Raw genomic sequence first — 11961 nt, 5'->3', positions numbered from 1 at the left:
AGCAGAACATATTTCTCTTCAAAAAGGGTGTTATAGGGACTGGAGTGATTAGTACAGCAGCTAGGGCGTTTGCCTTGCATACGGCCGACCTGAGTCCATCCCTGGCATCCCATATGATCCTCAAAGCACCGCCAAAAGTAATTCCTGAGTGCAGAGCCAGGAGTAACTCCTGAGCATCGCTGGGTGTGACCCAAAAAGCAAAAAAAAAAAAAAAGTGTTACAGATAATCAGTTTTATTTCTGGATATCTCCATGAAAATAGAAACAGACTCTGACTAGGTGTCACTCAATTGTTCAAGTTTATTTACGTGGGTTCACTGACAAAACACATCATGGTTTGTAATTTTTTCCCCCCACTTGAGTCAGTTTAAATCACAGGATTCTCTTAAACACGCACACAGGCATCGATACACACACACACACACACACACACACACACACACACGCAAGTACGAAAGACAACCCCACGGAAAGTGCATGTGAATGAAGGTGCGAGGGCCCCTTCTCAGACCCTGGGAGCGTCTGCTCTGCTTCAGACACTCAGCCCTTGGCCTTGGCCTTGGCCTGGGCAGGACCCAGCGTCCGGCCGAAGCACAGGCAGTGCCGGGCACTGGCCCAGACCCCAGCCCGGCTCCCTCTGGGCTCCCAGGCCCAGGTGCCACCGTCTCCTGGGGGCGGGGCAGGGCCTCTGGAAGGGCAGTGGGGTAGCAGAAGGCAGCGCCCTCCTCCCCTCCCCTCTGCTTTCTCGGAGCCGTGGATGTGGGTGCGGAGAGCGCAGGGCCCACGGGAGCCCCTCCCCACCAGGGTCAGGGCTCTCCTGCCCTGGAGCCCAGCTGGCCGGGCCAGCCCCTTCCCCAAGGCTGTGCTTAGAACAGCACCTACCGGCCGGAAGGGGGTCCCCGTGGAGAGGGGCGCCCCCCCAGGCTGCGTGGGGAGCCCCCGGGCCTCCTCCTGTCTCAGGCAGGCATAAAGCTTCACCTGCCCCATTTCCCCAACACCTGGCCTCCGGCCACCCTGCAAAGCACCGAGCGGGGACCCCCATGTGGATGGGCACTGGGTCCCCCACACTCGGCAGGCCCAGCTCGGGCCCTGGGGTCGGGGCCTTGCAAGTGTCCCTCACCCTCCCCCCCTTGCCGCTGGGGCCCAGTTCCTGCGGGGAGCGGGGGGGCGGGGGGCCTCTCCCGGACCCTCCCTGGACAGGCTGGGGGACGGGTCTGGCAGTGACATGGGGTGCCAGTGCCCCCCATGTGGACAGGAAGGTCGGATCCCCAGCAGCTACCCCAGGGGGCGGGTGGGGGAGCAGAGGGGGAGGGGCTTCAGGAAGTGACAAGATCCAGGGTCCCCCCTCCCAGCCTTCAGGGTGAGGGCGGCAGGTGCTGTGCTCCCAGGGCCGAGGCCTGTGGCCAGGCTCCTCCCCACACTGCGGGTGACACCCTGCATGGCCACCGGCCCGCCACGCCCACTGCCCTGGGCTGGTGCCCGCCACCCCCCTGCTGGGCCGCCCTGCCCTGCCCAGCGCAGGAAACAGTTCCGTGGGGTAGACGGTACCGGGGGAGCCCGCCGCTGTCCCTCACTCGCTGGACGGGGACTCGCTGTGGGTCCTCACTGGCAGTGCCCAGCGCCCCCAGAATGGGGCGCGACCCACGAGCCAAGTGCCCGATCCCCACGTGTGGGCAAAAGGGAGGCGGGCAGGGCTGGAGAGATAGCACAGCGGGTAGGGCGTTTGCCTTGCACGCGGCCGACCCGGGTTCGATTCCCAGCATCCCATATGGTCCCCTAAGCACCGCCAGGGGTAATTCCTGAGTGCAGAGCCAGGAATGACCCCTGTGCATTGCCGGGTGTGACCCAAAAAGCAAAAAAAAAAAAAAAGGGAGGCGGGCAGCTGGGGAGCCCGAGGCGGGGGGCCCTGCGCAGGGAAGCAGGGCAGACCCAGGGACAGGACAGGACGGGGGGGACTGCAGGCGGGCCCCTGGGAGAGAGAAGCAGAGACTTGGGGGAGCACGGGGTGGGGGGCTCCGGAGGCACCCAGGGGCTCTCCTGAGCAAGGCCTCGGCCCCCCACGGAGCCCAGGAGAGGCCCTACGGGCTGTTCCTCAGCACAGAGACCCCCTTCCGGGGAGAAGCCAAGTCTGCTGGGGGTGGCGGGGGGGGGGGGTGTCGTGGGGCTGCCATCGGGGTCCCTCCACCCTCGCCTGCGAACTCCATCCTTCCGGGCCTCCTGGGAAGACCACATCGGTAAGAGGGATACGGTGGGGGGGGGGTCACAGGGGGCCTGGGGGCGGGGGCTCCCTGCAGAGGCCGGGCACCGCAGGCCGGGAGGGGGCCCAGCCCCCACCGGTCACTTTAGGGAGTCATCGGCGTTTTTGAACATGAGAATGGCGTTGTAGATCTTCAGGGCAGGACCCAGCTTGACGCTCATGATCTTCACGATGTCCGCCTGTGTCAGCAAAAGGAAGGCCTCGCCGTCAATCATCTGGGGGCGGGCAGGGCGGAGGGAAGCGGAGAGGGGGAGAGAGTCCAGGGGCAGGGGTGAGGGGAGGGGGGTGTTCAGGGGAGGTGGGGGGCACAGAGAGAGAGAGAGAGAGAGAGAGAGAAGAGGGGTGGGTGTGAAGGCACACGGGGAGACAGGCAGGCGGGGGGCGGGAGGAGGAGGAGGAGAGAGGGGAAGGGAGGGAGAGAGGAGAGAAGGAAGACGGCCGTGGGACAGGGAAGGACGCGGTCCTCGGGCCTCCCACCGTCTCGCGGGCGGGTCCCTCTCTCTGCCGGCTTCTCTGCGGCTCAGGGCGCCCGGCTGAGTCCGAGCTGGGACAGCGGCTTCCAAACCTGCCAGCCTGGGGCTGCGCCTGCCCCCGGGGCCCACTGGTCAGCCCGAGCACTGCCAGGAGAGCAGCAGTAACTGCAGAAAGGCTGATGGGAGGCGGTGAGAGGAGCACAGAATTACCTGGGGGGAGAGAAGGGGAGAGGAGAGAGAGGGAGAGAGAGAGGGGGAGAGAGGGAGAGTAAAAAGTAAAAACAGGGGCTGGAGTGATAGCACAGCGGGGAAGGTGTTTGGCTTGCACTCGGCTGACCCGGGTTCAATTCCCAGCATCCCATATGGTCCCCCGAGCACTGCCAGGAATAATTCCTGAGTGCAGAGCCATGAGTAACCCCTGTGCATCGCCAGGTGTGACCCAAAAAGCAAAAAAAAAAAAAAAAAAAAAAAAAAGTTAAAAACAGATGATCAGGCAGCGGGGGGCTGGAGCGATAGCACAGCGGGTAGGGCGTTTGCCTTGCACGAGGCCGACCCGGGTTCGATTCCCAGCATCCCATATGGTCCCCTGAGCACCGCCCGGGGTAATTCCTGAGTGAAGAGCCAGGAGTAACCCCTGTGCATTGCCGGGTGTGACCCAAAAACAAAACAAAACAAAACAAAAAAAACAGATCAGGCAGGTCGGGGGACAGAGTTCAGTGGTTCAGTGTGTGCTTTGCAGGCAGGATATCTGGGCTCAATCCCCAGATATCATGATCTTCATGCCATATGGTCCCCAGGCACTGCTGGGAGCAAGCCCTGAGCTAGGAGACCGCTTGCTGGGGCTGGTCTAGAGGCTGCTGATGCCTTGAGCTACTGTCTGCAAACACACCCACTCTGGGCGGCACCCCCCACTCTCTGGCTGGCACCCACCTCTGGCTGGCACCCCCCACCGTCTGGCCGGCACCCCCCACTCTCTGGCCGGCAACCCCTCTGGCTGGCACCCCCACTCTCTGGCCGGCAACCCCTCTGGCTGGCACCCCCACTCTCTGGCCGGCACACCCCTCTGGCTGGCACCCCCCACTCTCTGGCTGGCACCCCCCACCGTCTGGCCGGCACCCCCCACTCTCTGGCTGGCACCCCCACCCTCTGGCTGGCACCCCCCATTCTCTGGCTGGCACCCCCTCTGGCTGGCACCCCCCACTCTCTGGCTGGCAACCCCTCTGGCTGGCACCCCCCCACTCTCTGGCTGGCACCCCCCCACTCTCTGGCTGGCACCCCCCTCTGGCTGGCACTAGCATCGCCCCTTCTGGCTGGCACCCCCACTCTGGCTGGCACCCCCGTCTCTGGAGCTCACAGAGGCAGAGCTACCAGCTGGCTCTCTTCCCAGTGCCCCCTGGGTCCCCATCACCTTGCCAGGGCCAACCTCCACGGTTATTTGCTCCAACAGATAGACTCTCAGCCGACTCTCTCTAGGACCTGCAGGCCTCAGAGTTCCAACTTCTCCTCCGAACGGTCCCTCTAATGACCGGCCTGTGTCCCTGGGCCGAGAGCACCTGGACCAGTGTCCCCGAGTGTCCTGAACGGATGGGTCCAGCCACAGAGAAGCACTGTCTGCCCAGTCCTGCCTGGGGAAGTGGGCGCTGCCCTGAGGTCAGCGTTGGGCGCCTGCAAAGGGCCCATTCCTGGACTCTTGGGGACGCTGGTGACCGCACTGGCATCAGGCCGGCCCCTGGGCTGGCCTCTGCTCTTTCCTGAATCACGAACCCAGCTGGACAGAGACAGACTCTGGGAGTGGCCTCTCTCCCCACGAGGCTGGAGGGGCAACGTCTGGGGGGCTCTGCTGCTGGCTGACACGCTCACCCCCAGACCACTGATTGTGACAGTCGATTCTCTGGTGGGGACCACGGGGTTAGACATGGGGGTGGGGGTGACAGCACAGGTGGTTCGGGGACCCTGTGGACAAGGTCTGCGGGCGTCAGAGAAGCAAGACTGAGCACAGTGCAAGGGCCAGAGAGACGGTACGGCAGGCAGGGCTCTCGCCTTGCACGCGCCAGGCCCGAGTTTGGCCCCCTGCACCCCATACGGCCCCTCAAGCACAGGCATGAGCGATCCACGAGCACAGACCTAGGGGTAAGCCCTCAGCACAGCCAGGTGTGGCTCACCCACCTCCCGGGAAAAAGAAATACCAAATAAATAAAACAATATAATCAGACTACAAGACCAACAAGTTAACATTTAATAAGGATTGACACAGGGATTTACATTAGGGTAACTAAGAAAAAGATGGGGGGTGTACAAAATAATGCACTGGAGGGCTGGAGCGATAGCACAGCGGGGAGGGCGTTTGCCTTGCACGCAGCCGACCCGGGTTTGATTCTCAGCTTCCCACATGGTCCCCTGAGCACCGCCAGGGGTAATTTTGAGTGCAGAGCCAGGAGTGACCCCTGTGCATCACCGGGTGTGACCCAAAAAGCAAAAAAACCCAAAAAACAAAAAACAAAAAACCAAATAATGAATGCACTGGAAAATTTGGTTTGATAAAGCGAATCATTGATACTTAATATCAAAGACACTTTGGGGGTAGCCTGTTGTGATGTGGCTGTAATAAACTACAGCAATCTCGAAGTTTCCTAACAAAAAATGCCGGGTTCAGGGGGCCAGATCGTTCAGTGAGTAGGGACTTGCCTTGTACTAGCCCGACCTGGGTTCGATCCCCAGCACCCCATATGATCCCCGAGCCGACCAGAGTGATCCCTGAGCGGACAGCCAGGAGCGAGCCCTGAGCACCGCCAGGTCTGGCCCCAAAACAAACAAAATAAATTTTAAAAATACAGGATTCCGGGGCCAGAGCGACAGCAGAGCGGGTAGGGTTCCTGCCTTGCACTCAGCCAACTCAGCTCAATCCCGGGCATCCCCTGGGGTCCCCTGAGCCCCGCCAGGAGTGATTCCTGAGTACGGAGCCAGGAGCCAGCCTTGAGCAAGCCTTGAGCATCACCAGGTGTGGCCCCCAAACCCCTCCCCCAGAAAAAGACCATCTAGGTGGGGGATGTGCTCAGTTGATAAAACAGGCGTCTAAGGCTCTGGGTTCAAGTCCTGGCACCGAAGTGGCCCAACACACAAAGCCTTTGAGGCATCAATTCCTCAGAAAACTGCCAAACATTTGTTTTGTTGTTGTTGTTGTTGTTGTTGCTTTTAGCTTTTTGGGTCACACCCAGCGATGCTCAGGGGTCACTCCTGGCTCTGCACTCAGGAATTACTCCTGGCAGTGCTAGGGGGAACCATATGGGATGCTGGGAATCAACCCTGGTCGGCCATGTGCAAGGCAAATGCCCTCCCCACTGTGCTATCACTCCAGCCCCAAAACTGCCAAACATTTGGACCCTGGTGTTTGGGCTGCACTCAAGCAATATCCGGGAGCTACTCTCACCTTTGTGCTCAGGGGAGCCTGAGGCGCTGGAGATGAACCCAGGGCCTCACACATGCAGATGACGTGCTCCACCACTGGGTGTGTCCCAGGAGGTGTCCCTGGCTTTTAACTGGTGGGGGGTGGGTGGCCGGCTTACCCTGTGCTCCGGGGCTATTCAGGACGGAGCGTCTGCAGTGCCCGGTGCCAAAGCAAGGTCAGCACCTTCACCCCTGACCTCTCCTGAGCCCCTGAGCAAAGTTCTTTATTCAGGGCAGCTTCGCACTAAACGCCAGCACCCCCTTACCCCTGGCTGAGCCTCCACCACACTGGGCGTTTCTTTTTTTTATCTTTTTGGGTCACACCTGGCGATGCTCAGGGGTTACTCCTGGCTCTGCACTCAGGAATTACTCCTGGCAGTGCTCAGGGGGCATATGGGATGCCAGGGATCGAACCCGGGTCAGCCGCGTGCAAGGCAAACGCCCTCCCCACTGTGCTATGGCTCTGGGCCAACACTGGGCGTTTCTGTGGCCCGAGATGGCACTGCGAGGAAACTGCACACACAGTGGGATGCGTCAGACCTCCTGGCGCTCCTGGCGCTGCCCCACTCGCTGCCTCGCTGGTTCCCAAGCCACGCGGCCAGCAGAGCCGCGGCCCTGGGATCCGGCCCTCCCTGCGGCCCTCCCTGTGGCTGGCTTGCGGGGGAAGCTTCCGGAGAGATGCACACGGTGAGATGTGCCATGCGCGTCCCATGGGAGCCTCCTGGCTGGCCGGAGAATGAAGGCCGGCAGAGAGTGGCGGGAGGGGGAGGGGGGTCCAGCTCCCTCCCGGGGACGGTCTGAGGCGGACGGTTCCCAGGCTGCACACAAAACTGTCCTTTTTTATTTTGTGGGGGAGGGCTTTGAGGGGGGGGAGGAGCAGAGCAGCCACACCTGGAAGTGCTCAGGGAGCACTCCTGGCAGGGCTCAGGGGACCCTACGGGCTGCCAGGGATTGGACCCGAGCCAGCTGCACGCAAGGCAGGCCACTTAATCACTGTACTGTCCCGTACCACGTTTCCCGAGACGTGGGAATAGGTGGGGGCCTCCCTGGCCGGGGGAGGGGGTTCACAGCAGAGAGGGCGCCTGAGCTCTGACTCCTGGGGGCAGGGTCCCTGCCACCCCCTGCCGTCCCACCCTGCACGCATCCTTACCTCATCTCTGAAGAGTCGCGCTTGGTCCTCGCAACCCGTCAGGGTCTGAACGAAGCCAAAGACCTTGGAAACCAAAGGAGCCGTGTTGCCAAGAGGGCAGAGGGCCGGGGGTGTCCCAGTCTGGGTGCCCTCTGGGCTGAGAGCACGTTCTTCTCTTCATCAGAGACCCCTGGCTGTCCCAGGGCTGTGGTCTGTCTCTCCCCACCCGCTGGATGGGCCAGTTGGGGTGTCTGGGTCGGCGCCCACCAGGGCTCGGCACGCGGGAGCCAGGATCTGGCCCTCCTGCCAGGGCACAGAGCGGGGAGGAGGGAGGAGGGAGGAGGGAGGAGGGAGGAGGGAGGAAGGAGGAGGGAAGAGGGAGGAGGGAGGAGGAAGGGAGAGGAGGGAGGAGGGGAGAGGAGGGAGGGAGGAAGAAGGGAGAGGAGGGAGGAGGGGAGAGGAGGGAGGAGGGAGGAAGAAGGGAGTGGAGGGAGGAGGCGGAGGAGGGAGGAGGGAGGAAGAAGGGAGTGGAGGGAGGAGGCGGAGGAGGGAGGAAGGGAGAGGAGGGAGGAGGTGGAGGAGCAGCAGCCCCAGCGCCTCACCTCGTCGATGGTCCACTTGGCCACGGTGGAGGCCGAGATGCCCGCCACGCCCGGCAGGAGCTTGCAGTGCTGTTCCCAGCCCAGCGAGAGCGAGCGGTCGGGGTGCGTGGACAGGGCCGACAGGAAGAGGGACGGGTGCAGGGTGTCGGCGCTCAGAGCTGGGAAGGGGAGGCAGAGTTCTGGGCTTGTCCCCAGAGCCCCGGGACCCGCGCCCCTCGGGGGAGCTGGCGGAGAGACTGGGCCGCAGTGCCCTCCTGGGGGTCTGTCTGGTGGGGGTGCAGGAAGGCCCCAGGCGCCCGACCCCAACCAAAGGGGCCCTCCCCACCCCCCCGCCCCATTTCCAGACGCTCTGGTTGGCTGAGGGGCTCCGTGGGGCCCTGTAGGAACGGCCTCCTGGGCGCAGGCGCAACCCCCGAGCGCCATGCTCGAGCCCCCCTGCAGCGGGGCGGCCCCCAGAGCCAACACAGCCCAGACCCGCAAAGTCCTGTCTGTGTTGGCGTCTCGTCACGGTGACGCCCACGTCGACAGGGAGAATCAGTAGCTGCTGGCTCGCCCCCTGCCCACTGCTCTGTGCAGCCCCCCAGGTCCCCTGCCCATTGCTCTGTGCAGATCCCCCCACACCCTGCCAACCTGTCGGGGCTCTCTGCATGCCCCAGCCCACGCAGGCCCAAGAGCGGAACCCTGGGCCCACTGGCCAACAGCACAAGCCTATGGCTCTGCTTCCTTTTCACCCAAAAGGCAAAAAAAAAAAAAGGGGGGGTTGTCAAACCTGGCAATACCAGGGGTGACCCCTGGCTCTGTACTCGGTGAGGGACGATCCTTGCCGGGCATCAGGAACTGTGTCAGTGACAGAAGTGAAATGGACCCATTTCCTGGTGGACAGTTCAGCCACCCTTGGGACCATACTTTGGGTTAAACTTTGACCCTCCCCCTCAAATTCCTAACCCCCAGTACCTCAGAATAGGTGACTATCTTCGGAGATTGCCATGTTGACAACTCTGTGTGTGCGTGTGCGTGTGCGTGTGCGTGTGCGTGTGTGTGTGTGTGTGTTGCTCAGGGTTGAATTCAGGTCCTCCTGCATGCAAGACTAGTGCTCGAGGGCTGCAGAGACAGTACATCAGGCCGGATGCCCGCCTTGCATGTGGCCAACCTGGGTTTGATCCCCAGCACCCCAGAGAGTCCCTGAGGAGCCATCAGAAGGGCCCGAGAAACAGTACCAGCAAGTAGGGCGTGTGCCTTGCACGCGGCTGACATGGCTTTGATTCCCGGCATCCCATACTGTCAGGCCCCTGAGCCCTGCCAGGAATAATTCCTGAGTTCAGAGCCAGAAGTAACCCCTAAGCACTGCCAGGTGTGGCCCCCAAATAAAAACAAACAAAAGGGGGGGCTGGAGCAATAGCACAGCGGGTAGGGAGTTTATCTTGCACGCAGCCGACCTGGGTTCGATTCTCAGCATCCCATATGGTCCCCCCGAGCACTGCGAGGAGTAGTTCCTGAGTGCATGAGCCAGGAGTGACACCTGAGCATCCCCGGTGTGACCCAAAAAGCAAAACAAAACAAAACAAAACAAAACCCAAAAGGGGTTGAAGCGATAGTACAGCGGGTAGGGTGCTTGCCTTGCATGTGGCTGACCCGAGTTCGATTCCAGGCATCCCATAGGGTGCCCTGAGCATTGCCAGGAGTAATTCCAGAGTCACAAGTAACCCCTGAGCACTCCTGGGTGTGGCCCAAAATGCAAAAAGAACCACCAAAAGTGGCTCTAAGCATAGAGCCAGGAGTAAACCCTAAGTACCGCCAGGTGTAGCCCCAAAATTTGAAAAAAAAAAAAAATTTGTTTTAAAAGGACAATTGCTCCACCGCTGAGTGAAATCCCCGGTCCATGGGCTTGGAAGAGACAACCCAACTAGCATGAAGCCCTAACACAATCTGACTGGTGGCCTGGTAAGAAAGGAAGCTTTGGAGGCTGGAGTGATAGCACAGCGGGGAGGCTGTTTGCCTTGCACTCGGCCAACCCGGGTTCGATTCCCAGCATCCCATATGGTCCCCTGAGCACCGCCAGGGGTGATTCCTGAGTGCAGAGCCAGGAGTAACCCCTGTGCATCGCCAGGTGTGACCCAAAAAGCATAAAAAAAAAAAAAGAAGAAAAGAAAAGAAGTGAAGCTTTGGGCAGAGAGAAAACAGCTGTGGCTAAACACAAGTGAGGACACAGCAGGACGGCAGCTGCCCACTGGCCCGGGGAGAGGCCTCTGGGCCATGGGGCACGGAGCGGTGCTGTGACACTGGGCTCAGCTTGGCATCGGCGTGACAGACGCATGCCAGCAGCACAGGGCAGCTGGGCTTCCCTCAGCCTCCCTCTCTCACGAGAGGAGAACATCGGCGCTGCCGAAGGCAAGTCTGTGCCGGCAGAGACAGCCGGGGCGCTGGCCGGGGTGAGAGGTGGCGCCCACTAGGATTCCCAGTGGGGGGGTCCCGAGTTCCCTGGAGGAAACGGGCGCAGAGAGATGCTGTGTGATTTGCTCCAGGTGAGCCGGTTGGAGAGGACCAGCCCGGGCCTCCCTCCCAGGAGACCAAGAACGGAGGGAGCAGGACCCGGGGCAGCCTCCTGCCCGCCCTGGAGAGCGCAGAGAACAGAGAGGCTGAGCGTCCCTTGCAGACTCACAGCCAGGCCTGCGGGAACCGGGGCTGGGACCTGAGGTCACTCCAGGCTCCAAGAGATGCTCCTGCCGCTGACCTCTGCCCGCCTCCCCTCGCCCCCAACACCCCAGCGGACTCCTCTGACCCATCACGGGGCACTCACTATGGACACTTGTTGGAGGACGAGGGAGTCGGTGACAAGGGACTTACTCGGGAAATCTTCCTGGGGCATCTTCCGATACTTCGGCGGACGTCCGATCCTAGGGCGAGAGGGAGCGGGTCGGTGGCAGGCAATCAGGGCCCGGCTGGGCCCCGGGGGACACGAGGCCCTGCCCCCTCGCCCTCCGCACCGGCCGTGGTGGCGAGGCTTCTTCCTGAGGGAGAAGCCCGCGAGGTGCCTCTTCCGGGCTGTGGCTTCGGTGTCCGACAGCTCCGTCTTCAGCCGGCCCTGGTTCCTCTCGGCCAGCGGGCAGCCCGAGAGGCAGTGGTGAGCCGTGAATTTGCCCGTGACATGGCCCGAGCCGTCACAACCAGGAGTGGGGCACTTCCTGGGAAGGAGACGGCAGCGGGTGGGTGGGATTCACCCTTCAGATTCACCCGGGAAGGGTGATGCACGACCCTTCCCGACCCCGCTCAGAGCGCCCAGGGGACCCCTCAGAGGGTCACAGACGGTAGCCAAGAAATGCCCTGCCGGACAGGCGCCGCGGGCTCACCGGTGGTGAAAGCTGTACTTGGACGTCCTAGCGTGGGGCAGGCTCCGGCAGGCGAGAGGGGGGCAGCCCCCGGGGGCAGCGGGGCTGGGTTCTCGGGGCCCTGGAGCCAGGAGAAAGGGGTCAGTGGTGGGTGTTGGAGGCTGGGGAGGGGCCGGGAGGGGGGAACAGTGTCCCAAGGGAAGCTCAGCACCAGGAAGGAGCTGCCTGGTCCAGGGGTCCAAAAATGTTGGGGACACCATGTCTGGTGGCGATCTGTCCCCCTCGAGGGACGGAAGCCGGGCCCTCCTGAGATAAGCAGGCCGGACCCCCTGGGGACTCTTGCCCGAGGAGCCACCGGGGGCAAGTCTGTGGGATTCTCAAGTGTTTCCCTACGTTCATCCTGGAACCTTTTTTCCCCCCAGTTTTTGGGTCACACCCGGTGATGCTTAGGAGTCACTTCTGGCTCTGCGCTCAGGAGTTACGCCTGGGGGTGCTCGGGGGACCCTATGGGATGCTGGGAATGGAACCCGGGCCAGGTGCATGCAAGGCAAACACCGTACCCCTTGCACTACTGCTCCAACCCCCTCGGCCGCCTTTTTTCATGCTCTACCTATGCTTGTAGAGTGATGGAGATCTCACAGGAGACAGAAGTGGTTCCAGCAGGGAAACAAAGGCAGGAAGCCCAACAGTGAGAACCGGGGCTTAGCAGACCAATGGGCTAACCTTTTGTT

General features: G+C 61.9%; 1 protein-coding gene across 4 annotated transcripts in view; it reads right to left on the bottom strand.

Moving 5' to 3' along the window:
* Positions 1–285: 285 nt before the first annotated feature.
* Positions 286–11961, bottom strand: part of L3MBTL1 (L3MBTL histone methyl-lysine binding protein 1) — a 38034-nt gene continuing 26358 nt past the window's right edge. Inside the window, exons 19-25 of one of the 4 annotated variants that reach the window (XM_055139600.1) lie at positions 11252–11351; positions 10889–11086; positions 10749–10798; positions 7905–8062; positions 7324–7386; positions 2734–2841; positions 286–2435 (exon numbers count right to left, since the gene is read on the bottom strand). In XM_055139600.1, coding sequence (XP_054995575.1) covers positions 2337–2435; positions 2734–2841; positions 7324–7386; positions 7905–8062; positions 10749–10798; positions 10889–11086; positions 11252–11351 — 776 coding nt within the window. In that variant the 3' untranslated portion in view covers positions 286–2336. Of the gene's footprint in view, positions 2472–2733; positions 2940–7323; positions 7387–7904; positions 8063–10748; positions 10799–10888; positions 11087–11251; positions 11352–11961 lie in introns of those variants that run through there. The other 3 variants (XM_055139602.1, XM_055139601.1, XM_055139603.1) reach the window with 3 other exon arrangements.

This window comes from Sorex araneus, chromosome 5, assembly GCF_027595985.1.
Source record: "Sorex araneus isolate mSorAra2 chromosome 5, mSorAra2.pri, whole genome shotgun sequence".
NCBI classification, from domain to species: Eukaryota; Metazoa; Chordata; class Mammalia; order Eulipotyphla; family Soricidae; genus Sorex; species Sorex araneus.
This window is presented reverse-complemented; position numbering and strand designations above follow the sequence as displayed.